Here is a 27,725-nt window from a genome sequence, read left to right as displayed (position 1 = left end):
TTCGTTTTGTTCTCTCTCTCTCATCCTTACCAACTCAAGCATCTTTGTGTATTTAAAGTGCTTCAATTAGTCTTTTTAAAAAAAATTTTATTGAAGTATAGCTGATTTACAATGTTGTGTTAGTTTCAGGTGTACAGCAAAGTGATTCAGTTATACCCATACATATATTCTTTTTTTTTCAGATTTTTTTCTCATATAGGTTGTTACAGAATATTGAGTAGAGCTCCCTGTGCTACACAGTAGGTCCTTGTTGGTTATCCATCTTATATATAGTAGTGTGTGTATGTTCATCCCAAGCTCCTGATTTATCCCTCCCTGCCACGTTTCCCCTTTGGTAACCATAAGTTTGTTTTCGATATCTGTAAGTCTGTTTCTGTTTTGTAAGTAAGTTCATTTCTGTCATTTTAAAAAAATTAGATTCCACATATGAGTGGTATCATATGATATTTGTCTTTCTCTGTCTGACTTACTTCACTTAGTATGACAATCTCTAGGTCCATCCATGTTGCTGCAAATGGCATTATTTTGTTCTTTTTTATGGCTGAGTAATAGTCTATTGTATATATATGTACCACATTTTATTCCTCTGTTGATGGACACTTAGGTTGCTTCCATGTCTTGGTTGCTATGTAATAGTCCTGCTATGAACATTGGGGTGCATGTATCTTTTCAAATTAAGGTTTTCTCCAGATATATGCCCAGGAGTGGGATTGCTAGATCATATGGTAACTCTATTTTTAGTTTTTTAAGGAACCTCCATACTGTTTTCCATACCGGCTACACCAATTTACATTCCCACCAATGGTGTAGGAGGGTTCATTTTTCTCCATACCTTCTCTAGTATTTATTGTTTGTAGTCTTTTTGATGATGGCCATAATCAGTCTTCCTTTTTTGTAATCGATTTTCTTTCTTCCTTCCTTCCTTCCTTCCTTCCTCTCTCTCTCTCTCTCCCTCCCTCCCTCCCTCCCTCCTTCCCTCCCTCTCTCTCTCTCCCTCCCTCCCTCCCTCTCTCTCTCTCTCTCTCTTCTTTCTTTCTTTCTTTCTGGCTGTGTTGGGTCTTCGTTGCTGCACCAGGGCTTTCTCTAGTTGCGGTGAGCGGGGGATACTCTTCGTTGCAGTACATGGGCTTCTCATTTCGGTGGCTTCTCTTGTTGTGGAGCATGGGCTCTAGACACGTGGGCTTCAGTAGTTGTGGCACGCGGGCTCAATAGTTGTGGCTCACGGGCTCTAGAGCGCAGGCTCAGTAGTTGTGGTGCATGGGTTTAGTTGCTCCGCGGCATGTGGGATCTTCCCGGACCAGGGCTCAAACCCGTGTCCTCTGCATTGGCAGGCAGATTCTTAACCACTGTGCCACCCGGGAAGCCCCAGTCTTCTTTTTTGCTGTTGCTCAAGCTGTCCCATCTTTGGCCAAAAGCAGCCCTCTCACATTGCATAGCGTTCTCTGGACACAGCTCCATTTCACACTCATCCTCTTGCTTTCTTTCTGCACAAGACTTCACACCCGCCCCCCCTTCACATTTCCGGTCCAGCTCTGGAATTGGCCATTTCTCCATGAAGGCCCTTTTTCAGTGGTGTCCCATCTGGGTGCCAGGGGTACTCATTGCTACCGGCTGGTCATCGTTTCCAGGCCTTTCCAGTGGACAGAGCTAGGAAACACAGACATTTGAAAGGAAAAAGAAATCACAAGTTCTACTGTTATTTCCAGCTCACACTTAATGTCACAGTGTTTTACTTCTCTTTTCTCTTTTCCCTAAAAAATCTGGTTCCTAAAACCACTGACACTGTCATTTGCATTATTCCATTAGATGCAAAATAGTTTCCAAATAACATACCGATTTTAACTACTGAGCATAAAACTACCAAAGGAAGTTTAAGATTTGTTTGCAGCTCTGGTTTTCCTTTACAATAGGTCTCACTGTGGACATACCACAAAAACACTGGGTCCCCTGAGATAATTATTTTCTGTGTGTAGTTGCGGCGTGACATTGACATATGGGTTCGTTCATTTCACCTTGGCTTTCGATGTTTAGGGATTTTTTTTTAATTAATTAATTTATTTTGGCTATGTTGGGTCTTCGTTGCTGCACGTGGCCTTTCTCTAGTAGTGGCGAGCGGGGGGCTACTCTTCGTTGTGGTGCATGTGCTTCTCATTGCGGTGGCTTCTCTTGTTGCAGAGCACGGGCTCTACGTGTGTGGGCTTCAGGAGTTGTAGCACGCAGGCTCAGTAGTTGTGGCGCGCAGGTTTAGTTGCTCTGCGACATGTGGGATCTTCCTGGAGCAGGGATCGAACCCATGTACCCTGCATTGGCAGGTGAATTCTTAAACAATGCGCCACCAGGGAAGTCCCAGGGATTGCTTTTTTAAATTAAAAATTTGAATTTGCACCACATGTAATGATTCCAAAGTCAAAGTCACATAAAAAGGTAGATCCACCCCCACCCCAAACTGTGCCCTCCTTTCCCTGTAGTCAACCGTTTTCATTGATTTTTGGATTGTCCTTCTTTTTGCAAATATAAACCATGTGTGCGCTTGTGTGTGTCCCTCTGCACACAGAAAGTAGCATTCCACATGTAGCAGGCTTCCTTTTTTTAACATTCAGATATACCCTGAAGATGTCATATCAGTGTCAAGAAGTCCTCCTCTTCCTTGCCCCATTTTACAACCAGAATTCCGCTGTGTGGCAGCACCACTGTTTATTCCTCTGACAGCCCACAGACAGCAGGCCGCTCGCGATCTTTTCCCACTACCAACGATGCCCCACTCAATCACCTTCGTGTGGCGTTTCGTATTTTTGCTAGCATCTTTAGGATGGGTTCTCAGGAGTGGAATTGCGGGGTTAAAGAGAAATGTGTCGATGATTTTGATTGATGGCATCACTCTCCTTTTTGTTCCGCATTGCCACCAGCCATTTGTCAACCTGATTAGGTGTGAAATGGTATTTTGGTGGTTTTAAATGGGCATTTCTCTTATGGTGAATGAGGCTGGGCATCTTTTCCAAAGTTCTAGGGCCATTTTCACTTCTTCTTCGGTGCACTCTTTACATCTTTTGCTCACTTTTTTTTCCCCCCCAGTGGATTGTTGGTCTTTTTCTTCTTGATTTTTAGGAACTCTTTGTATATTAGCTGTTTGTGATATGGTTTGCAAATTTTCCCCCCAGTCCAGTTTGTCAATTATTTTTTGACTTTTGATTTATTGCACTTTTTTTTTTTGCCACGTGGCACAGCTTGTGAGATCTTAGTTCTCTGACCAGGGATTTAACCCAGGGCTATGGCAGTGAAAGCTCTGAGTCCTAACAACTGGACTGCCAGGGAACTCCCTATTGTGCCTCTTTGACATGCAGAAGTTATTTTAAAAACTTTCGTCAAACTCATCAATATTTTCTGTTATTTCTCCTGAATTTTGAGATGTTGTTTTTCCTCAATCCCAGGTTATAAGGTAATTAATTCATCCATGGTTTCTTTAGTACTTGTATAGTTTTATTTCTTACATTTATGTCTCTGATCCATTTGGAACATATCCTAGTTGGGGAAATTTGGTAAGGATTCCAAATGGTGAATCCAGTTGTCCCCACACCATTTATTTAAAAGTCTGTCCTTTCTCCATTGACTTGAGGTGGCACCCCAGCCATATGCCAACTTTCCATATTCACCCGAGTCTATTTCTGGACTTGCTATTCTGTTCCAGGGGTCTGTCTGTCCACCTGTGCACTGGTTTAAGGATGGCGGCTTTACCATGTTTTGATATCTGGTAGGTTGGATGCCCCCTTCCCCACCTCCACCGCCCATTGCTTTTCTTTGCCTTGTTTTTCCTGGATAGTCCTGCTTATTTTTGTAGACGAATGTTAGAATCAACCCATCTCCACTTAAAAAATATCATCACATTTGGATCACATTAAGATTATAAACTCATTTAGAAACAGCCTGACTGCTTTGTAACGTTGAGTCTTCCTACCCAAGAACATGTATCTCTTCCTTTTGTTCCAGTCTCCTTTCGAGTCACTTAGGAATATTTTACCTAAGTTTTCCTTAAAGATCTTCCTTTAAAGACAGTGCACAGTTTTGGGAAAAGTTTTGCCTGACTGTTTTATATATATATTTTTTGTTGTTGCTTGTAATGTTGTTGTAAACAGGGCCTTCTTTCTTATTTCTAGCTGGTGATTTTCATATACATGTAAGCTTCTGTATGTTAATACTACATCCGGTTACTTTATCAAATTCTCTCAAGTCTGTACTAGTTTGTTGATTTTCATGAGTTTTCCAGAAATAGAATCACACCATCTGCAAACAGACATGATTTTATCTCCTCCTTTCCAATTTGGGTTTCTCCCATTGTTTTATCTCATTGCTTTAGCTAATCCTCTCATATCTTACTAAGTTGTAACGTCCAGTGGGCAATTTTTTAAAAATTAATTAATTAATTAATTTTTGGCTGCATTGGGTCTTCATTGCTGCGTGCAGGCTTTCTCTAGTTGCGGCGAGCAGGGGCTACTCTTCATTGTGGTGCACGGACTTCTTTTTGCGGTGGCTTCTCTTGTTGCAAAGCAGGGCTCTAGTTACGTGGGCTTCAGTAGTTGTGGCTCACGGGCTCTAGAGCACAGGTTCAGTAGTTGTGGTGCACGGGCTTAGTTGCTCTACAGCATGTGGGATCTTCCCAGACCAGGGCTCAAACCCATATCCCCTGCATTGGCAGGTGGATTCTTAACCACTGTGCCACCAGGGAAATAAGAGTGGGCAATTTTATCTTATTCCCAACTTCAGCGGGAGAGCAAGTTTCCATTAAATGAGATGCTGGCTGAGAATATATTTACCAATTTCGAGTTTTTTTTTTTTTTTTTTAAATCAGGAATGCGTAAACTTTGTCTTTTAAATTGTTCTTTCTGTGTTTCTGAGAATTCTCACATGACTTTTTCTTTACTTAAGATATTAACACAACTGTATCGAACCATCCTTGCTTTCCTGGAGTGAATCCCACTTGGTTGTGTTTTTGTTGTTGTTTTAAAGTGCTGACAGATTCTATTTTGCAAGGAAATTCTGGAGGAAGTAGGAGGAGGTGGGGCTCACGGTGGGCCGCCTCGGAGACCCAGGGAGGTCTCCCTGCAGTGGGAGGCAGTGCAGTGGTGAGCTGGCAACTCTTGTACTTTCCCCAGTGAAAATGTCTAGGCAAGAGGAAGGCAAGGAGAAACTGCTTAAATCCATCTTAAAAGGGATATTTCAATCTAAATACCCATCGAGGAACCAGTTAAGTAAATCATAACACATCCACACAACAGCATACTATATAGTGATTAAAAAGGACTGGGAACTTCCTCGTGTGCCAATGTGCAACCATCTCCAGCTTACTAAGTGAATAAAATCAAGGGAAAATCAATGTCTTTACCATCTGTATGAAAAAGGAGGAAAAAGAACATCAGAACCAGATCTGCCTGGCACGTGCCTAAAATAGTTCTGGAAGGAGACGCAAGAAATAGAGAACTTGGTTGCCTCCAGGGAGGGTGAAACTGGGTGCCTGGGGACAGCAAGGAGACTCTTCGCCCTTTCCCAGTGGTGGTGTTTGGTTTATGAGCTCCACCAATGTCCTACCTGTCAAAAAATAAACACATAAAACAAAAACTTGGAACTCCAAAAGTAAAACAGACCCAGGGACCTGGTTATTCTTTACTGGGCCGCACCACCCTAGATTCCTGATCTCTGGGGCGGGGGCACAGGGGGCCAGCGCGCCCAGCCTCTTCCTCACCCAGCCCCCTTCACGTGTGCCTAGGTGGGCCGGGCCCCCAACCTCGTCATTGTGTTTGACTGCTCTGTGGAGGCAATGGTCCAGAGAGAGCTTGAGGCGCCGGGGCCAGGTGGAGTGCCGGGCCGATGACTGCAAGTCCGCCATCCGCCAGTGCCTGGAGGTGCGCTACACCCTGTGTCAGCCCATCCTGGCCTTCTACCAGCAGCAGAACCTGCTCCGAAACCTAAGTACTCCCTGCTTACTGCTCACTCCCCTGGCCCCCCAGGGGAGCAAGTCCAGCTGAAACAGCACAGGGGTTATACTGCAGCCCTGGCTCCCAGAACTCTGGGCCTCAGTTTCCCCAGCATGTACACTGGGGAGTTCCATTTCTTCCATTAGGCAGAATGGGTGCAGGCTGTGGCCTCCCAGGTATGACACCGAAGGTCTGAACGGAATGACTGGCTCCAAAACTGCAAAATTAAATACATTTCAGAACATATCTCCAAAAAAAAAAAAAAAAACATGTTACGATTAGGACAACTGGTCAACCACAGCTCAACTCAAAGCCAGCCACGTGTTCTCAAGGTAGAAAGCAGGGCGATCTTAAAGTGACCCATGCAACTCCTGTACTTTCACTGCTGTGAAGACAGAGAACTCTGGTGTTGTTCCTGTTCCCCTCCCGCAACCAAAGGTAAGGAGAGCAAGAGTGAGAGAAGCTAGCCTCAACCACCAAGGATGGGATGGGAAGGGGGCGAGCTAGCCTGGCACAACCCTGGCCCTATGGCCTGTTCCCAGGGACAGCGTCCCCGCACAGTTTGTGCCCAGCTGTCAGTACCGCGCGGCCTTGCAGGGCAGCCCTCCGGCCCCATTTCCGTCTCCCCTCGTCCACACGGCCCTGGGGCTGCACCTCTCGATTCTTTACCAGCAACTAAAAGGGGCCTGCGAACCTGTCACCCCCTCCGTCAGGGGGTGGAGGGCAGTGACCCTGCGATACTCAGAACTGAACCCCCCTTTGCTCCCCTTCTCTAGATCTTGGCAGAAGCAGCTCCAGAAAACATTTTTGCCAAGTGCTGCTCTGTCATCCAAAGTCTGCAGTGAGTCAGGACAGGGCCGGGGGCTCCGCTCTCCCCTTGCCCCAGAGCTCAGAGCAGGTGCACTGGCCTGAGGTGAGACGCCTGGTGAGGGGAGCCTGGGGTTCCAATCTAAGCTGACTCCCCACGTGACCCCAGATCGACAGCCTCTCCCTTTCCTGGGCCCGCTGCCCCACAAGTGGGCTGACTGGGGGCCACCAAGGGGCACTCCCACTGGGGCAGGTCCCTAATAAACCTGGAAGGTCATGGGGGCCGTGAACAGCCCCACCTAGAGGTGGCAGCTGTTGCCTGTAGGCCCAGACATCCAGATTCTGAGTGGGACTCCTGAGTTTTTCAGCACTGGTATTTCAACCCTAAATCCCAGAGGAACACCCCAGGCAAACAGCATGCCTCCACACGATCACCCCTGGGCCCGACAGCTCAAGTGGCCTCTCAGACCACCGTCCCATCTCCTGCCCTCGTCCTTAGACTGCCGCAAACCACTGGAATGGACACCCTTCCTTTCAACAGGCCAGGTTTCCACCTCAGGGCTCGCTAGCAAAACAGGCCACAGCTAGGCATGCCATCAGGGCCATGCCGAGTCCCGCAAGGCACGGCCGGCCATGGGTTTGCTGTGGTGGCAGGCTGTAGCCATGGGAACACCTGTCCCTGGGGACCCTCCTGGGGGCCTTGCTCCCCACGTTCCCAGAGGCAGGAACGCTGGAGGAGGACTGCACTGCTGGGGCTCTGCCTGCTTCTCCCTTCCTACAAGACCAGGCGGCCAGTCTTTGGGGGGCCCACACCCCACTCTCACGGGCCAAGCTCCTCTTCAGCTTGTTTCCTCTGCAAACACAACTGCGGCCAGCACGCCGTTTTAGACAAAAAGCACTTTATTTAACCAAAAAAGGGGTGGGGGGCAGAGTTAGGAAAGCACAATGCGCCTGCAGAAAACTATCTTTTCTTATAATTCCGGTTTAAAAAAAAAAAAAAAAACCAACACAACACAAAGCTTGTAATTTCCAATCACCATTATCAGGCTTTTACAACATCTATAAAGAACAAACATCTGCTTCAAAACTCTACGGGGAGAGAAAGAGAGAGACGGCACCCGGCAGACACGGGGAGGTTTTGTTATCATTTATTTGTGAAGTTAAAAACGAGCGATAAAAAGTAAAAACTGCCATACAATTTTTTTTTTGTTTTGTTCTCAACTGTTTTCCGTTTCAACGTCCTCTTGAACCGATGAAACACGACAGAGCAGTCCTGGGGGCGGGGGGCGGGAGGGGTGGGCGGCAGGGGAGCTGAGCTGGGGCGGGGGGGGGGGGGGCGAGAGGAGGAGCAGAGAGGCTGAGCGAGGGGCTGCCTGACGTGGGGGGGGGGGGGTGGCGGGCTTTCCTGCAATACCAATACCTGGTCCAAGGAATGTTCCAACTCTAACTAAAAAAAAACAAATAGCAAGAGTGACCTTTTTTCCTTTTTAAAAGTTTATTTTAAAAACATGAAGAGGGCCAAAGGTGGTAGTGAGGAGTCAATGAATTGCTTTCTCCTGAAAGAGGCAGGGTCAGGAACGCTGGGGTGGGGCGGGGGGGGGATGATAGAGATTTTTTAATATATATATATATAATTTCATAGGGTTTGTTTTGCTTTTTAATTTTTAATCTTTTTTTTTTTGCAGAGATTTAGTTCTCGCTATCTTCTATGGCTGGCTCAACATGAAAGATCCGAATTTTGAAAGAAAAAAAGCATGTGAGACACACAGAATGAGCAAGAGAGCGAGAGAGCGAGAGCCCGGCACCGCCTGTGCTGCGACCTCCAAGCCACTCACAGCGAGGGCTCCCCAGGCACCCCCCACTTGGCAGCCATCGCTCTCTCGACAAACAAACGGAAGAAAAACAAACAAAAAGCCCCCAAACAGAAAATGGAAAAAAAATAATAAAAGATTTTCACAGATGAAGAAGTTCACATTCATTCGATTCATTGAGCCTGCGGAGAGGGAAGAGATAGGAATTGGTCACTACGGGAGGGGAGGCGGGAGACTGGGGGACTGGGGCGAGGAGGGGGCCAGGAAGCCCCTCTCCCGAGCCTGTGGCGAGCGCAGGCCGAAGGATGTGTCTGTAGCTGTCTAGTCAGTGCTCCGGGGCTCGGCTGAAGTCAGACTGGCTCCCTGATGGAGGAGAGAGTGACACAAAGGAAGGAGAAGAAGCAGGGAGAGAGGGAGGGAGGGAGGGAGTGGGGGGGGGAGGGAGGGAGAGAGAGAGAGAGAGAGAGAGAGAGAGAGAGAGAGAGAGAGAGAGAGAGCGCGCGCGAGAGCGGGCGAGAAGCGCTCAGGGCTGGGAGCAGGGGAGGGGAGGGGAGGGAGGAGGGGGCCCTGTCTTTAGGAAGGAGGGCGGGCGGCCCCGGCGCATCACAACATGACAGTCAGAGATCACGGTGTCCCCACAACACCCCTGTGAGGTAGGTTGGAAGGTGGCAGCGATCGTCATGCCCACTTCACAGACAAGACCAGGACACAAGGCGGGCGCGGGAGCAGAGAGGCCGAGGCCTGGGCGGAGCGGGAGGGTCCAGGCCCTTCGGCACCTCCCCACCGCCCACGGGAGGAGCCACGGGAGGAGCCACGGCCGGGCCACGGCCGAGCCGCACGGGGCCGCTTGCAGCACACACAGTCACTTGGACACGCGGGGAGAGATCGTGGTTTCAAAAATAAAAGAATCAAAAGAACAAAAACCATGAAAGTAATGCAGAGAGGGGAAAAAATATCCGTTTTCTTCCCAAGTGGCCAGATTTTGAGTGAGTTAGCAGCCAGGATGGCGACCAGCATCTGAGCGGACGGCCTGCCCCCCACCCCCAGGACTACCCACCAGTTCAACAGTTCCTCCTTTTATTTGTTTCGCGCGCTCTCCCCCAGCATCATTGACAGCGTTACACAGGAACAAGCGGGCCGGCGGAGGGAGGCCTCTTCGTTTAACCTCTGGACCCAGCACACACTTCCCCCGGCGCGTGGGGACTCCCGGAGACCTCTGGCCACGTGGCCCCCGCTGCAGGCATCAAGGACACACCCCGCAGGGGAAGGGATTTCCGGCGCTACCCACTAAGGCAGGATGGACGGTAGCCGGGGGTTGGAAGGAGAAAGGAGGAGGAGGAGGGTGGCAATTCCCACTTGCCTGCTGCTGTCCCTGCTGTGTGGGTGGAGGCTGGGGGCCGCCAGGACCTGGAGTCTGTCCGTAGTAAGCGGCTTGCTGTCTGTAATATTCGGCCCAGGCGGCACTGTAGTCCGGCTGGGAGCCTGGGGGCGCTCCCGGACCCCCTCCCGTGGCCACTTGAGCTGTGGGGGAGCAGAGGGCGGGTGAGCGTGGCCGGCACGAGGGCGAGCCCGGTCCTGCCCCCCGCGGCCCCGCCGGCTCACCCTGCTTCTTGTAGTACTCCTCCCAGGCCTTCGTGTAGTCCTGCTGCGGGGGCGCGCCGGGCTGCTGGGGCTGCTGGCCTGTGGACACAGGCTGCGAGGTCAGAGCCCAGGCGGGGGACACGGCCACCCACCCGCCCACTGCTCGCTGGCGGACCCGAGCCCCCGCCGTGGGCCAGGCACTCACCGATCTTCTTGTAATACTCCTCCCAGGCCTTAGTGTAGTCCGACTGGCCGGCAGGTGGAGGCTGAGGGGGCTCGCCCTGGGTGGGCGGGGCCGCGGGGGCCGGCGCTGGGCCTGGCACGGGGCCTGGGGGCTGCTGGTAGTAGTGTGAGTAGTAGGCGGCCCAGGCGGCGTTGGGGTCTGCGGCGGCAGCCGCGGCTTTATCTGTGGGAGGAGGACGTGTGGGCTGAGCGGTGGCCCGGAAAGCCGGCCCCCTCTCCGCCTGCCCTGATCAGGTCCTTACACTTACTCGGGTCGTGAGGAGCAGGCGGCTGCCACTGAGGGTAGGTATTGCCCCAGCCCTGGGGTGGGTACTGGTGAGGAGGGGGGCCTCCAGCACTGCAGGACGAGAACGGGGAACACGTGAGCCAGGCTGCTCCTGGGTCCCCACAGAGGATGGCCGCAGCTCGGACGGGGACCCAGAGCACCCCTTGAGTGGCGCTGCGGGTTCCTGGCCCAGGGAAGGGCATGAGATGACCGATGCAAACGCCAAAGGCTATGTTGACTCAAGGAAGTGCAAGTCCCCGAGCGCACCATGCACGGATCTACGCGTGGGTGGAGACCAAGGGCAACACCTGTGGCATCTTTTAAGAATGTGTCTGTAAAACAGGGGGCTGGCCGGGATCACGTCTGAGGCCAAACGCTCAGCACTTCCACGAGGCGGGGCTGGCCATCTCAGTGGAGGGGACGGACACAGGGTCCGCCAGTCTCCCTGCCAGCACAGCCCCACCCCACCCCAAACCCCAGGGAGCCGGCAGGGATACTCACTGAGGGGGAGCCCCGGGTGGCCCCTGATTGAAGGGCCCGGGGTTGAAGGGTCCCATGGGGCCGGCAGGGCCTGGGCCCCCAGGGCCTGGTCCCACTGGGCAGAGGGGACCCTGGAGGAAAGAGAATCGGACAAGTCAGTGGAGTGGGAGAAGGAGCCAGGCCCAGGCTCCCAGAGCCCCTCCCCAGCCCACCTCGATCTTCTCCTCGATGAGCTGCTTGGCGTGGTCGATCTGCTGGGGCGAGCCCCGGATGATGAACAATTTGAAGTTGGGGTCCCCGTTGGGTGGCAGCTGCCGGGAGATCTCTACAAAGGCGCCCGTCTGCTGGTTTATGGCTTTCACGTTCTCGCCACCTGCGGAAGCCACAGGCTGTGAAGGGAGGGTGGGAGGAGAGCGGGGAAGGGATGGGGCCCGTGGAAGGGCTACTCACCTCGGCCGATGACCAGCCCGCACTTGTGAGTGGGAATGGAGAAGGTCATCTCCCCACCGGGAGGGCCCCAGTTGCCTTGGCCTCTTCCTCGACCTCGGCCCCCTGGGGGCATGCCAGGACCCCCTGGAGGGCCCGGGGGACCACTCTGCAGGGCAGGGAGGAGACAGAGAGTTAACACAGGAACCCAGCCTGGCCCCTCTGTCCCCACCAGCCCTTCTCAGCACAGCCGACGCCACCCACCCTGAGGCTCTGGAGGAGATCATTGATGATCCTCGCGGCGTGCTCACACCGGTCTGGGGGTCCCATTATGTGAGCTATCTTCTCGGGACCCGTCCCATCATCTGAGGCAGCACCCAGAGAACAAAAACGCAATTACAAGAGAAGCACAACTCCAAACCCCCATTAACACCGCCTCTTCAGGGTAGAAGCTGGACCAGGCTAGGTGTCTGAAATATCTCAGCCTCAAAGTGCTGCTCGCCGCCCTCCACGTATTCAGGGGCCGAGAAAGGCCGGCGGGCCCACGGTGCCAGAGAAGGAAACCAACCAGCTAAGGCAGGGTGGCGGATGAGGCTTCTTTCTGAATCAGGTATCCCCCAAAACTAACGGATGCACTTGACAGAACTAAGAACTGACAACAAAACTCTCAAAAGCACAGAGGAGTCCCTCCTCCCCACAGACCCTCTCACTGTGGTTGGCAGGAGCCCAGAGCTGGGGCCGTGTAAGCTAATGCAGCCCAGGGGCCCTGGCGGCGTGGTCAGGAGAGCCCTTGGGCGGGGAGAGGGAAAAAGAGGATCTGACAGGAGAGAAAAACACACTCTCCCCTTGGACTTGGAAAGCTGCCTGTCACCCACTTTCTCACGTGGCTGTCCCACCGGGGGGGAGGTGATGAGGTATGTCCTGCTGGTCTAGGAGTAATGAGGCACCGCAGGGGCTCAACAGGCTAACCCTGGTGCCAAGCTGCCCGCAGGGGACCCCAAGAGTGCTCCTCAGCGGACAGACCTGGTCAACACGTCCACGTGCCCAGCGGACCCCCGGCTGGCCCCTGACCTTGCTTAAACTGTATCCGAACACCCGCGTCATTCTGGATCTTCTTAATCATCTCTCCGCTCCGGCCGATGACCACCCCCACAGAATGCCTAGGCACTGGCACCTGAGGGCGGGCGGGACGCAGGAGAGTCAGCTGGGCTCTGTCCCCAGCCTGCGGCCCTCTACTGCCCGCTGGCCAACCTCCCCGCCCCCCCCAGCCTATCCTGGCACTCCATCCACCTGGGGAAGCCTGCACTCACATCAATGCCCCCGCCGATCCGGGATCCATACTCATTCCGGTCCCCAAAGCCACCCTGGTCACGCTCCCGAAGGATGTCCATCACCATCTCGCAGGCTTGCTACAAACACACGAAGCACAGTGCTCATATAAGCACCGCCGCCCCACCGCGTGCCCAGGGGTCACGGGCCTAAGCTAAGGACCAACGCACGTGTGCCGAGCTCTTTATCCGCCGCCCTAAGAGGCAGACGTGGTGAGCACCCCCATTTTCTGGAGTTTAGGCCACCTGCTCACGTACAAACGGCCGGGAGGCAGAGTTCAGCAGAGAACAAGTCCTGGGCTGACTTCAAAGCCAGCGCTCTTGAAAACCTCTCCACTTGCATATGAATCTCCAGCTCATCTGCCTGCCCTCTCTCTGCCCCAGAACCCCTCGCTAGCCCCCGGGGTGCGGTCACCTGTACTTTGTAAGGGTCTCCAATGATCCGGAGTGGTTTGTCCACGTTCGTGTTCTGGGATCCATCTTGGATTAAAATCATCTTCACTCCAGCCCGTTCCTTTACAGCCAAGGTTGAGAGTCAGTGCTGAGCTCTCAAAGGACTTTCTGGGGCATGTGGGGGGCCGGGTGTGATCAAAAAGGATGAAGGACCCTGGCAAAGCGGCTGGGGGCAGCGGTGTGCAGACGCACAGCCCCAGGGAGGAAACTTTCTTGGGAGGGGAGGGGTCCACTCCCTTACCTGCAGCTGCTTAATCGTCTCTCCACCTTTGCCGATGACCAGGCCGGCCTTCCCTGCGGGGATCATGATCTCCTGCACCGTGCCGTTCTGGCCCCCGTTGGCGTTGTCGTGGAACTGTCCAGGGGGGCCCCCACGACCCCGAGAGACGATATCATCCAGCATCATCTTTGCTTTCCTGGGAAGGGGAAAAATGGGTGTCATCACCTGAGAGAGGACTGGCCTGGCAGCTCCACCCAGGTCCCAGGGAAGGCGATTCCAACCCACATGGCCTGACAGATGACAAATGGTCCTGTCCTTGGGGCTGGGGCTATTCAGGCCCAGGTTCCCCAGATCTCAGGATTCAGGGGAATCATAGAGTCAGGACAGCCCCCCTGGAGAGGGCAAGGCTTGAGAGACATGGTGTAGGAGTCACCCTCAACTTCAAAGGGATCCAGAGGGCTTCTGCCCACTCTCTTCGTCACAGTGACAGGCCCAGCCAGGGACTTACTGCACAGACTCCGGGGCTCCTGTCAAGGACACGCTGCGCTCGGGTAGGCCACCGCTGTCTGGAGAGAAGAGAAGATAGGGTCAATGCATTCTTGGGTCTGCAGCCACCAGGAGGACTTTCCATGTAGATGAGGAGACCTCCAGAACAATCAGTGGCTACTTCTGCCACCGTGTGGCGGCCTGACAGATCAATTTACCTCTCCAACACTTGGGAGGCTGCTCTACACAAGGCCAAGGTCAGGAAGCTTACAATCCAGTAAGGGAGGCAAAACTTTTAGGAAAAAAGATGAGATGGAAAGCAAGGCAGATTCCAGAAAGTCCCAAACCTGGGCCCCGTCCATCACCACTGATGACGAGCAGCTTCCAGTCAATGAAGGGCACAGGTTAGGCAGGGCGAGCCCTCAGAAAGCCCTGCAAAGCAGGCACTTGCCGAGGAGCAGGCAGAACTGGACTTGAACCCAGGCCTGACCTCAGCTCTTCTTCCTAATGAGCTCCCCTGCCTCACACATTCCCGCCTGTTTTCCACCAGGTGTTTACCTCAGGTGGCAACATGGTCAGAGCAGGGTCTGGGGTGCAGCTCCCTGTACTGGATTCCAGCCCTCCCCGCTCACCAGAAAACTGAAGAAAATAAAGAGTTGTAGCTACACCTCGAGGCGCCGTGCTAGAGCCTAGCACATAAAACGTGCTCAATGAACACCAGTCCGTTTCACCTCTATCCAATCACGGCAATCAGAGGATTATGATAGAGAGCCCAAGAGCACCCCCACACACACCCCGCCCAGCCCCGCTCAGCTCAGCCCAGCCCAGCGCCTGTCCTGGCCCAGATCTGGCTTCCCATACCTGGAGAGATCTGCACTTTGCAGCCCGAATCTTGCTGGATTTTGTTAATCTGTTCACCTCCTCTGCCAATGACTAGGTGGAAAAAAAGAACAAAAGCAGAGATTGAGGCGGGGAGCCGGGCGCTGAGAAGACTGTGTGGAGGGGGTCCCGGTCCCGCTGATGTTCGGGGGGTGGGGGTGGGGGGGCGGAGCAGCCAAGTTGAGAGCTCCGCTGTTCCCCCGGCCAGAGAGGATGGGAACAGAGAGAGCATGAAATGGGCTCTTTCAAACCAGAGGTTCCTGGGCTGCCGGGGGCTCCTGGGAGACTGTCCCAGAGACGGGGGGGTAACGGGCATCCCTGATCACGGCTGACCCACACTCACTTAGTCCCACCATGCCGTCTGGGACTCTGTACTCTTCTGTCATTGAAGTCCTGCAAAGAGAGACGACGAGAGTCAGCCTCAAGTAGGAGCGAAGTAGGGGGGATGGAAGAGCCAGAGGGCCTCCTGGAGAAAGATCCCCAAAGCCACAGGCCCTGCCTTCTATGACATAGGGACCAAGCCCCCGCCTTCTATGACATAGGGACCAAGCCCCCACAGGCCCAAGCAGAGCCTGACAACAGCTCGGGGGCTCCCTCGGCCCACAGCAGATCAACCAACCTCTCGGGGCCTCAGTTTCCCTTTCTGGGCCACGAGAGGCTTGGTCTGGGGTGGCGTGAACCCCTGGACCAGTGCTGAGAGAACTTGGGACACTTTCACAGAAATCTGATGGTGTCATCTGATGTCTATAGATCTTAATTAAAAAAAAAAAAAAAAACTGGCTTTGTATCTTTTTCATTTCATTTTCCTAGTAAGTTGTTTTTACTGCATTTCACAAAACTTTAGCCAACTGAGAAAAAAAAAAAAAAAAAGAACAGGGTCCTTCACAAAGGATTCTACGTCAGATTCACTGAGGTCATTCTGGGGCAAAAAGGTAAGAAAGACCCTCCCCCCACCCCGACCCCCTGGCTCCTCCAGCTCTCAGGGAACAAGAATCTACGGAAGACAGATGAGAAGGCTAAGGTCAGTCCCCAGCTTTTCCTAGGAGGAGGGATAGCTGTGCTTCTGACTGTCCCCACTCCAAACAAAGGAAGCAAGAGGGTGCAGAGCTCCCCCTTCCTCATTACAGCTAACAGCCACAGCCCTGTGCTCTCTACAGCCCCACAGACAGTAAGTACAAGGGACAAATGAAGCTCCTTCTGCTTTTCATTCCTTTCCCTGGTCAAGCAGCAAGGGAGACAAAGCCCTAAACGATGTGGCCTCAGACAGAGCTCTCCCTCAAGTCAGTACAAAAGGCCAGAGATAGCGAGAAAAGAAATGACATGTTCTCCAAATCACAACTTACCTGGGGGGAGGATGGATGGGTCCAAGCTGAGAACTGATGGCTGCAGAGAGAAAATCCAAAGGAAAGATTGGCCTGGTTCCTCTTTGGGACCCCAAACACTGCCGGCCCCAGGCATTCCTGCCTGCACGAGGGGCAACTAGCACTTATCACAGTGCTTCCGAGCCTTCCCGAGTGAACGCAATGGAGCCCGCCTCACAACCACACACACTCTGAGGTTTCTGCCTCAATTCCCAGGCTCTGGGTTCTCTAAAGCTCATGGACCCCAGAGGAACACCAAGAGCCTCCATGCAGGAGGTGCTGTCTGCTCAGTACTTCCAGCTCCCCACTGCTAGAAACCTCCTAAGATCCTGAAGCTGCCCTCTGCCTGTGTCACCCAGTGGACTTACAGTCTCCCTGGGAAGCCAGTTTCTTGCTCTCCGGTTGGTCTGTGAAAAGAAGAGGATGTCAGATGCAGCACCCACCCACCCACCCACAGCTGCCTCAAATCTGATGCTGGTGCCGCATGTCCTGGCAGACAATCGTCCTGTCCCCCAGCCCCCGCGTCAGAGCCAGGGCAGGGGAGTAGCAGAGATCAACCCCTGAGGGGGGCCAGACTTCATCAATCCCCCCCTACTGGCACTCAGGTATAAGAAGCCCTTTGTAACAGGGGGAAAATTACGGTGGCACCCGAGTCCTTCCGGCTTAGGACCAAACCTGCCTTGGGGAAGTCAGGCTGATCACTGAGTTGATACTCTGGGCTGCTCTGGATCACACTGCATGCCCCCAGGCCAGCCACACTGCACTGATGTGGGGCCTCGAGAGAACTGCCAACACTTCCCTAGCTTGGCAGGAGGGGAGGAACAGTCTTGAGAACTTACAACTTGGACCTGGTCACAATCAATCTGCCCTCCACTCAGCCACCTGATACCTCAGGATGGCAGCCCGAACAAAAAGAGACAACAAAGCTGGGATCGCTGAGGTTTTAAAAGACCAAAATGGCAGCGGGCTCCCCCCACTTTGAACCACATTCAAACAAAGGCACCTCACTCTCTCCCCCCTGCCCCTCCAGCAGGTAGTTACCTCCATCTTCTAACTGCCTCTTTTGGCCTCCAAAACCAAAATCAGGAGTGCTGTTATTTACTGTTGTAGCGGCATCACCTCCAATTTTGGCTGCGATCTAGAAATAAAGTTGTAAGCAGAGAAAAATTACCACCCAAAATCTCCCTCCATGGTGCTCAGATCGACTTCTCTGGTTCATTAAACCCAACAGGTCTTGCTGTCTGGCTTGGGAGTGGCTTCCCCCAGATTTGGGGAAGAGCCTGGGGGTTAAGACCTTCTAGAAAAAGTTTTTACCCAAGGCCTCAGAGTTCAAGAGTTATTCAGGAATTTCAAAACTCCCTTTTCTCTATGAGACTTGTGCCTAATTTGTTTGTGGCCAGAGTGTAATCCACACTGACTTGTTCTAGGGGCGAAAGGAACAGAAGTTCAGGTGCCAGGGAAGGTCCTCAGGGCCCCTCCTCCAGGGAGAACTTTCAGACACTCCCTTGCCCAAGCTCCTGGTCCTCTGGGATGCTGAAGAGCACAACTTTCCTTTATCTCCCTCACTCTCAAAATCTTTGCATTTGTTCAACAAATCTTAGAAAAGTTTTTGCTTCAAGGCATCTGAAACCCTCATTTTAACCAAAACAGAAGACCTTTCTCAGAACACATGTTACATTTTAGACACACGAACAGCAACGTCAAATAAACTCCAACCCAACAAATTTAAGACCAGACTCTGCTGGTGGAATCATTACAAGTTTTCCAAAGAAACACAAACCATGAGCTGAGGATCTATCTTTTCACCTGTAAAACTTTTTCTTTTTTCTTTTTAAAAACACTTTGAGCCAAAACTCTTGGGATGCCTAGATGGGGCCTTATCCCACCCCAACTGACAGCACCAACTCTCCTTGTTAGAGTTGCTTCTCACTCAAGACAGTTTGGGGGCAACCAGATCAAGTGCAGCTTAGAACCCTGTCCCACCCCAGGGGTGAAAGTCACAGACCACGCTGGGAGGGGAAGAGGGCATTCCCCTAACGGGACCTCCCACTGTGTCCTGGAGGTTTTGGGACAATCCTGAGTGAGAAAGCACTCAATGGCCTGAGCCGGGTCAGCTTCCTTTTGAAAGGGCAACAAAGTTCTCTCTTTCTATGGGCCTCCTCCCCTCAGGCCGTGGGGAGGCCGAGAATGGAGCCGGGGATGTCACACACCAGCATGTGACACCTCCACGTAGTCATCATGCCCCAAAACACAGTGGTGGGACCCTTCCCTTCTCTCCCCAAAAGAGACAGACCACGCTTTCAAGTCACCAGAAGCATCAAAAAGAGCCAGTCCCTAGGCCCACCCTCCCCATTTCAACTAAGTGCTTGGCCACCGCCTGGCAGCCAAAGGGTCCCCTTTCCACTTTACAAGCTCAAGAGGACTTTTCTTCCCGCCCCGAAGTCCCTCCTTCCTGGGGAGCAGGCAGAAATGGGACCGGGTTGGGGGCAAACTGCTCTTTGCCCTGATGGGGAGGTGGGGGCACAGCAAGACTTCCCTGGGAAGGCGGACCCCCTGCTTCCAGGAGTGGAGGATGTCCTAACGGGGGAGGGAAGTCCCCAAAGTGAGTCCCCGAGCTCCAAGTACCCTGCACACGCAGCGGCCGCTCTTGGGTGAACCCCGGACGACCCTTCCCCCTGCAGGGGGTCACCCCCGGGGGGGCCCCCCACTCCAGGTGTCTGGGGAGGCCCAGGCCCCCGCCCCCCGCCTCACGTGACCCCGCGGCGGCCCCGCCCCCCCCGCGACCCCGCGCGCGCACGTGACCCCGCCCCCTCCCCCGCCCGCGCGCGCGCCCCTCAGGCCCGCGGCCTCCTCACCTGGCGGGCCCGCTGCACTGCGTCTGCGAAGGCGTCCTTGCGGATTCCCGGACCACCCCCGCCGGGCGGCTGCGAGGGGCCCCCGGCTGACCCTCCGCCCGGGCCGCCGCCGCCTGGACCGCCGCCGCCCCGGTCCCCCGCGCCCGGCGGGCCCGGCGGCGGGCCTCCCCCGGCACCCCCGGCTCCTCCGGATCCCCCGCCCCCGCCGGCGGGTGGCGGCGGCCCGGGCGGGGGTCCTCCCGTGCTGTAGTCCGACATGGCGCGGCGGGGCCGGGCCTGGCGCGGAGGCTGAAGCTGAGGAGGCGGCGGCGGCAGCAGCGGCTCAACGCGGGAACAAGGCCTCGCTCCACACGGCCGCGGAGCACTCTGGGAACCCAGCGGCTGGAAAGACGACGAGGGGGGAGAGGGACGCCCCCTCCCGACGCCGGCTTGACGGACGGCGCCTCCGGGCCAATGGAAGGCGGCTGCTGCTCCCGGGACACCAATCACGGGCTCTGGAGGCGAGCGGCCAATCGGAGTGCCGGGAGGGGCAGTGGGCGGGAGGCGCCGGGAGATCGACAGCTTTCGGAGGCAGTGGGCCGCGGGCTGCCGGCGCTGGGAGGGCAAATCGAGGAGATCCGAGAAGACCCGAGGCCCAATGAAGCGGGAGTTCCAGAATCGGTGGGCGGCTTCAGAACCGGATTGATGGCTCCGAAGAGTCAAGTGGACAGGAAGGAGGGATCTGGCGAAAGGCTTCTTTGAACGGCTGGGCGGGCGTCCGGCGAGATAGTCGTCTACGCAAGCCAATGAGTACACATGGAAGGAGGTTTTTTTTTTATAGAGATTGGCAATCAACGTATCCAGTCTCTGACGAGATCTGTGTGATGCGCTTGCGTTTGGACTGAATTACTTTCGGTCTTAACCAGAATCCTTTTCTAGTCGTGTCTTCTAAGCCAATGGTTGAGTGGCGGGGGCGGGTGTAAGGTGACTGACACCTCTCCGGACAAATGGCAATGAAGGAAATAAAGGTGCTTCGTTTTGGTGGGAGCCAGTGGAAGCGCAGCTGCATTGGGGCGGAGCCGGCCCCGGACGGCGGGAGGGGATTAGCCGTAGCCGGAGTGAATGGCAGCCGACGTGGGCATTGGCGACCGGCTGCCGGAATTCAGGCCTGACGTCTGGGTTAGCGCCCCAGGAACCTGGCTGGGTAGGCCATGCACGTGGCCTGCTTGAGGCCTTGGAGACGGGTGCTTCCGGGGGTGGGGTGGCCCCAAAGCAAGAGGAAACCGAGGGATCCTCTGTACCCCCTCTCCTCTCTCCATCCACCCAGGGATCTAGAGCCCCCACTTCTCTTCCAGCACTCACGGAACCAGCTCTCTTCCCGAACTCAAGGGTCTAGGGCCTTTGGTTTCCTCCCAGGACCGAGGGAATCCCAGACTCTTAATTCCACACCCCACACCCGCTTCACATAAGGTCTTTGGATTCCAGCTCCAAGCTCTGATCCTAGGCCCTCAATTTCTCTCCTAGACCTAGGCATCTTCCAGGCTTCCAATTCCCATTCAGGACTGAGGGGCCCAAGGTACCCATCCCCGCTCCAGGACCCAGGGATCCAGATACCCAGCTCCTTCTTAGACTCAGGGTATTCCAGGTTCCCAGCTTACCCACTGGACCCAGGTATACCGGGTCCCCAGCTCTCATCCTAGACCCAGGATTCCAGGTCCCTAGCTCACTTCCTGGAACCAAGGATTCCAGGTCCCTAGCTTTCTTGCTGGACCCAGGGAGTCCTAGTTCTGTCCTAGACCCAGAGATTCCAGATAACCAGCTCCTCTCTTGGACCCAGGTATAACAGATCCCCAGTTGCCCTCCTGGACCCAGGTATCCCAGACACGTCCAGCAGAAACCATCGCTTTATTCCTGGTTGTCTCCACATTCACCCTTTTGCTCTGGAACAAGGACAAGTCACAGCGAGTCAGACTGGAGTCCAAAGTAGTCCCAGGCTGCACCCTGGGGAGGAGGCTCCAGGAATCTTCTTTTTTTTTTTTTTAAAGTTACTTATTTAATTTATTGGCTGCGTTGGGTCTTCGTTGCTGCACAAAGGCTTTCTCTAGTTGTGGCGAGCGGGGCCTGCTCTTCGTTGCGGTGCACGGGCTTCTCATTGCGGTGGGTTCTCTTGTTGCAGAGCATGGGCTCTAGGCACATGGGCTTCAGTAGTTGTGGCACACGGGCTCAGTAGTTGTGGCTCGCGGGTTCTAGAGCACAGGCTCAGTAGTTGTGGCACATGGGCTTAATTGCTCCGTGGCATGTGGGATCTTCCTGGACCAGGGATTGAACCCATGTCCCCTGCACTGGCAGGTGGATTCTTAAACTCTGATCCACCAGGGAAGTCACTCCAGGAATCTTCTGACCCAGGCCCCCAGCCTGCTTCTGACAAAAACCACCCTGGGTCCCAAGCCTGGAGGGTTCTTTGGGGCCAGGGGACACTGGATCCTCCTGTCCATTTCTGCCCAGGGTATGCCTAGTTCACTGCTTATACGCCCAGGGTCTTCTTCATGGCTTCGTACACCATGTAGCTGATGCCACCTGCTGGCAACACCTTCAGTAACGTGGAGGTCATGCCTCGGTACAGCCCCGGGCAGCGCTGCTGGGCCAGGATCTGCCGGAAGACTCCACGCATGGTGAGGTTTGAACCCTCCACGGTGTCTGCGGGGACAGAGGCAAGCTCAGAGCCTGGGCCAGAGATGACTGGGCATCCTGGAGCGGGGCATGGGCTGGAAAGTTGTGGGGGGCAGTGAAGCCAGGAGCAAGGGGTCTGGGTGTCATTTGGAAAGAAGTTTGGAAGACTTTTAGAGGAAATTGGTCAGTTTGGGGAGAGTGAGGGGCAGGAATTTTCAGGATTTGTTGTAGGGAACATCTTAGAAAACATTCCAACTTCTAAGATCTAGAGATTTGGGGATTGTGCTAAGGGGTAGTTTGGGGACATTTTCAAGATCAGGGTGGTGGGCTAAGGACCTGTTTGGATGTTTGAGGATTTGTTTAGGGGTTTGAGAGCCCCTTTGGGGGATGGTCACATTTGGGGAGTTCCCAGGATAGTGCAGCAGGTGGTTTTGAGTTTGGGGATGTCTCAGAGTCAGATTTGGCAAATTTAGAAACGGTTTGACTTCTGGAGTCAATTGAGGGCTGGGTCCGATGTGGAGAAGTTGGGAGGTCATTTGGGGACTATATGTCTTGAGGTCAGTATGGGGGCCTGAGTCACATTCAAGGAGGTTTGTGGGAGTCATTTGGGAGCTGGATGTTCGTTTTAGTGATGTGCAGGGTTAATTGAAGGGCTGGGATCAGGTTTGGGGGTGAGTGTAAGTTTTGGTGGGTTCAGGGGTCAGCAGAGGTGGCCAGGATCAGATATGGAGCGTTTAGGAGTCAGTTTGGGGGGGATGAGAAAGTTCAGAGAGCAGAGGCAAGGTGGGGAGGGGCATGCGAGGTCGCCTCTAGGGCCAGGCTGACCTTGGGCTTGCATCCTGGTGCGCACCGAAGTCAGTGGGTAACTGGCCCTCTGGCCACAGGTTGTGGACACTGTCACGGACGACAGACTGACCAGGCCACTGGGGTCATCCATGTCCCTGCCTGACTTCAGCCAGAGACACCTGAGCATCTACAAGAGAAAAAGGACAGGAGAGGGACTTCCCTGGTGGGCCAGTGGTTAGGACCCCATACTTCCACTGCAGGGGGCACGGGTTCGATCTCTGGTTGGGGAACTAAGGTCCCACATGCCACGTGGCCAAAAAAAAAAGAAAGGCCAGGAGGAAGCTCTCTACAGGCCTGGGTTCACACCGCCCCTGACACCCCCCTCTGTGGGACCCACACCTCGTAGACAGCCAGGTCGGTGCAGGCGTAGGGAATGAGGCCAAGCATGTTGGGCAGGTAGCCGCGGTAAAGGACGCGGGTGCCCTTCTGCTCCACGATATGCCTGGCGCGGTCCAGCAGCCCCTTGTACTGGCCAGTCCGGCACAGAGTCAGCCATGTCTTCAGCACCTGGGGAGGATGAGGAGTGAGGTGGCTTGTTTGATCTAATCCTCTCAGTGACCCCCAACCATGGCCACTGTCCCCATCTACACAGGAGGAAACTGCTCAGGAACGCACACAGCTGAGTTTCAAACTCAGATGCCTCGGCCTGTATGTGCTCTCAGCCCAAGAGGGTGAGGGAGGGACTTCCCTGGTGGTCCAGTGGTTAAGCTTCCGCACTTCCACTGCAGGGGACGCGGGTTCGATCCCTGGTCGGGGAACTAAGATCCTGCAGGCCGCGTGGCGTGGCCAAAAAATTAAAAAAAAAAAAAAAAAAAAAGGGTGAGGGAAGAGATGTGAGCCAGGTGGGGTCTGCTGCAGCTCTGCCCTAACGCCAGCCAAATGTAGTGCCGTGCAAGTGTGGACCCCAGGTAGCCAGATCTGCCAATTTTCTGAAAGAAGCCAGTTACTGGAATTTTTATGAAATGCCCCAATATCAAAATATTGGCAGCTCTACAATTGTGCAAAAGACAGCACACCGAGTGTGGTAGGCAAAATTCTAAGGTGGTCCCCAAGATTTCCATCCCCCTGATAGCATGATCTATTTAATGGCCTTCCTCCTGCCCTTGAGCTACTGAAGCCCGCATGCCTAGAGACCTGTGAATGTGATGGGCTGTCACTCCCCTCTGTCAGGTTACACGATATGACAAAGGTGAAGGGATTTTGCAGATGTAATAAAGCCCCTAACCAGTTAAGTTAATCAAGAGAAATCGTCCTGGGTGGGCCTGACCCAATCAGGAGAGCCCTTTAAAAGAGAGTCTATTGCCAGAGACAGAAGGCGTCAGAGAGATTGGAAGCATCAGAAACACTCTCGAGTTGTTTCTTTTCTTTTGTTTTTTTTTATGCCGTGCCTCGGCTTGCAGGATCTTAGTTCCAGGGATCGAACCCGGCCCTTGGCAGTGAAAGTGCAGAGTTCTAACCACTGGACCATCAGGGAATTCCCTCGGGTTGGTCTCAAACAAGCAAACTCTTATGGAGAGGATCACATGGCAGGAAACAGTGGGTGGCCTCCAGGAGCTGAGGACCTCGGTCCTACAATCATAAGAAAATGAATCCTGCCACCAACCAGGGAGTTTCGCAGAGGACTGCAAGCCTCAGATGGGTTCATTGGTAGCCCAACTGACACCTTGATTTCCACCTGATCAAACCCTGAGCAGAGGACCCGACTAGCCAGTGCCCAGACGTGACCCACAGAAACAATGAGATAATAAATCTGTATCATTTTAAGCTACTGAGTGCAGTAATTTGTTATGCAACAATCAAAAACAAAAACACTTCACTGATGCAAACTATTGTATACAGAATGGATAAACAGTAAGGTCCTGCTGTATATAGCACTGGGAACTATGTTCAATGTCCTGTGATAAGCCATAATGGAAAAGAATATATATATAAAAAAGAATGGGGACTTCCCTGGTGGCGCAGTGGTTAAGAATCCGCCTGCCAATGCAGGGGACACGGGTTCGATCCCTGGTCCAGGAAGATCCCACATGCTGCGGAGCAACTAAGCCCGTGCACCACAACTACTGAGCCCGCAAACCACAACTACTGAAGCCCACATGCCTAGAGCCCATGCTCCGTAACAAGAGAAGCCACCGCAATGAGAAGCCCATGCACCGCAACGAAGAGTAGCCCCCTCTCGCCTTTCGCCACAACTAGAGAAAGCCCATGCTCAGCAATGAAGACCCAAAGCAGCCAAAAAAAAAAAAAACAAGAAACAACCAGACAAGGGCAAGAATTATGTGGAGAAAACTTTAAAAGACCATTAAAGGGCAAAAAAGGAGACTCGAACAAATGGAAATGTTCTCGGATATGCAGAACCGATATCATATGGATGGCAATAATCTCTAAACTCAACTATGAATTGAACATCATCCCAGTAAAAAACAAATACCAGTAGGTGATTTTGTGTTCTGAACGAGGTGCATTGCTTCTGAAGTTTGAATGGAGAAGATCAACAGAGAATAGCTTGGAAAACTGATAAAGAAGAGAAGGGATGGAAAATAATAAGACATAATATCAAGCCTCAAAAATTAAATACGGGGCTGGGACTTCCCTGGTGGTCCAGTGGTTAAGACTCCACGCTTCCAGTGCAGTGGTTGCGGGTTCAATCCCTGGTCGGGGAACTAAGATCCCACATGCCACGTGGTGCGGCCAAAAAAAGAAAAAATGGTGGGGCAAAACTACATAGACAGTAACATGATCAGTGGTCCGCAAGGATTGGGGGAAGGAGGGAGGGGTTAATAGGTGTAGTACAGAGACTTTTTACGGCAGTGAATTTATTTTGTATGATGCTATTATAGTGGCTACTTGTCGTCAAAACCCATAGCAAGTACAACACAAAGGGCGAACCCTGATGTCAACTCTGGGCTTTGGTTAATAATAATGTATCAATATTGGCTCATCAATTGTAACCAAAGTACCACCGAAATGCAAGATGTTAATGATAGCGGAAACTTTGTACATGTGCGAGAGGTATATGGAAACACTCTGTACTTTCTGCTCAATTTTTCTGTAAACCTAAAACTGTGCTACAAAATAAAGTCTATTCATTAAAAAAAAATTAAAAGATAGTAGTGCATGAAGAGACCCCAGAGCGACAAGAAGAGAAAGGTCAGAAATAAACCCAAATATATACAAATATAGGTAATTTACCCAATTTAGTAAATTACACTGGTGGCGTCTTGGGTCATTGCTGGGGGAAAGGAGAGGACCCATTCAGTAAATAGTGTTGAGGTCACCAGGTAGCCATCCGGATTACAACTTTGATACATATCTTACATGAAGAGGGAGAGGAGGAAGAGGTGGAGGAGGAGGGGGAGGGGAAGGAGGAAGCAGTAGCAGCTGCCACCGAATCATGTTTCATCTTCTATGGGGCAGATATTCTCTTACCTCCATGGGGTTGATGAGCGTCTGGGAAGTGGCCACAGCCAGGGAGCTGGCAAGGAGTCGTTCCTGAAAGGGTGGGGACTCCCCACTCCTGGACCATGCTCCGTATACCTCCCAGCAAATTCATGAAATTTGTCTTGGAGGAGTAGACCTGGGGATACGGAGGCCCCTGGCCCTCTGAGGAGCCCTCCACCCCATCTCCATCCCCATCCCAGCCTGGAGCTCAACCTCTCCTGTCTCCAGCTGCCCAACTCCAAACCTACCCCCTCCCATCCCCATTCCTTCTTCAATGCCTTCCTTCACTAGTCATAGAATTCTCTAAAACGACCCAGACCCAAACCCGACACCTACTCACATTCCCATCTCAACCCTCATCTTCTCCTCCTCTCCAGTCCTATTTTGTCTTCAAAGACCCCGTACCCGGTTCTCTGATCCCCACCCCATCCTTGTCCCTGGTACCATCCTCTCAACTCCAACCCCTGTCCCCACCCCACCCTCGTACCTGTTTCTGGTTACACCCTCACCCCCATCCTGAACTCTATCAGCTCCACTTCCGCCCATCCCCATCCCAACAGCTCCAATGCCATGTTCCCCATGCACCCGCATGTATACCTTGGCACAGTCCAGAGGGGCCGTGCCCGTGTGAGACACCGCCCCAGCCATGGCTCCCGAGAGGAGAAACTTCCACAAGGCTCCCTCATTATCTACCTCCAGGACAGCCATGGGGACCATCAGCTGCTCTCCAGTGTGCAGCACCTGCAGGACAGACCCGGCTCCCGCCCCCACTCAGCCAGGCTGGAGCTCCGTCCCCAGACACATCTCCAGGACCCCCTCCCAGTCCAAGGCCTACCCGGTCCCCACTGCTTCAAGGTGGCATTCCATCCAGGTCTGCTGGGAGAGGAGCGGGCTGTGCAGGGGGGGTGGGCGGCGTGGCCTTCTCCCCCTGCAGTCCTGGCTGGAGGTGCTGGGAGGCCCATGGTGCCCGAACTCAGCTGCTGTGTTGGGAGATGCTCCAGTTTGCTTTCAGGCACATGCCCAAACATGTACCCATATACATGTGTACAGCCAGGTCCAAGGAGGGGGGTGGGTTTTGGTGAGTAAGGACTTGACCCTCTTAAACAGGGTCTGGACCCTCGAGCAAGGCTTCTGACCTTCCTCAGGTTGGGCTCCCATGGCAGCTGGAGGGTCAGGACACTTAGGTTCAAATCCTTGGTGAGTAGTTTGCCCATCCAGCAACCATGTGGGAGGGGCATCTTGTAAATTTGGGTCCCAGGGGATGGTGAGGTCACAGAGGCCCTTGTGAGCTCACTGATTATGAGACAGAGTGAGTGTCTCCCCGCCCACCAAAGGTCCACATCCCAATCCCTCTAAACATGTGAACGTGTTACGTTACACGGCAAGGGGTAGGGGGTGGATTAAATTTGCAGATAGAATTCAGGTTCCTAACCAGCTGATGGGGAGATGGAAACATTGTTCTGGATTAACCACAGGGTCTCAATGTAATCTCATGAGTCCTTCAACAGGGAAGAGGGAGGCAGAACCATCCGTGTTAGAGGGACTGGTTGTGAGAAAGATTCCACTGGCCACTGCTGGCTTTGAGGATGGAGGAGGGGGCCACGAGCCATGGAATGCAGGTGGCCTTT

General features: G+C 53.5%; 2 protein-coding genes across 4 annotated transcripts; both read right to left on the bottom strand.

The window, feature by feature from the left end:
- Positions 1-1,065: 1,065 nt before the first annotated feature.
- Positions 1,066-19,539, bottom strand: KHSRP (KH-type splicing regulatory protein). 3 transcript variants are annotated; one of them, XM_059918631.1, is made up of 20 exons: positions 19,162-19,539; positions 17,348-17,444; positions 16,675-16,713; positions 16,289-16,328; positions 15,289-15,338; positions 14,928-14,999; positions 14,089-14,146; positions 13,602-13,776; positions 13,323-13,421; positions 12,890-12,988; positions 12,651-12,753; positions 11,844-11,944; positions 11,604-11,748; positions 11,366-11,526; positions 11,175-11,284; positions 10,657-10,745; positions 10,371-10,571; positions 10,187-10,264; positions 9,945-10,105; positions 1,066-1,647 (listed from the first exon to the last, which is right to left on the bottom strand). In XM_059918631.1, exons 1-20 carry the CDS (start codon positions 19,417-19,419, stop codon positions 1,567-1,569), a joined length of 2,217 nt encoding a protein of 738 aa, XP_059774614.1. In that variant the 5' UTR covers positions 19,420-19,539; the 3' UTR covers positions 1,066-1,566. The 3 variants fall into 3 exon arrangements, with proteins under 3 accessions (XP_059774614.1, XP_059774615.1, XP_059774613.1); XM_059918632.1 differs by lacking the exon at positions 1,066-1,647 and adding an exon at positions 7,656-8,766 and having other exon boundaries at positions 19,162-19,537; XM_059918630.1 differs by lacking the exon at positions 1,066-1,647 and having other exon boundaries at positions 7,656-10,105; positions 19,162-19,536.
- Positions 19,540-21,664: 2,125 nt separating this feature from the next.
- Positions 21,665-27,255, bottom strand: SLC25A41 (solute carrier family 25 member 41). Its single transcript, XM_059918633.1, is given in 8 exon segments — positions 21,665-21,837; positions 22,636-22,783; positions 22,996-23,163; positions 26,086-26,164; positions 26,166-26,233; positions 26,683-26,855; positions 27,071-27,153; positions 27,155-27,255. Coding segments are annotated over 8 exon segments (993 nt in total).
- Between the last annotated feature and the right edge of the window lie 470 nt (positions 27,256-27,725).

The sequence above is a fragment of the Balaenoptera ricei genome, chromosome 3, assembly GCF_028023285.1.
Source record: "Balaenoptera ricei isolate mBalRic1 chromosome 3, mBalRic1.hap2, whole genome shotgun sequence".
NCBI classification, from domain to species: Eukaryota; Metazoa; Chordata; class Mammalia; order Artiodactyla; family Balaenopteridae; genus Balaenoptera; species Balaenoptera ricei.
Note: the sequence above shows the minus strand (reverse complement) of the source record. Positions and strands in the feature narration are given on the sequence as shown.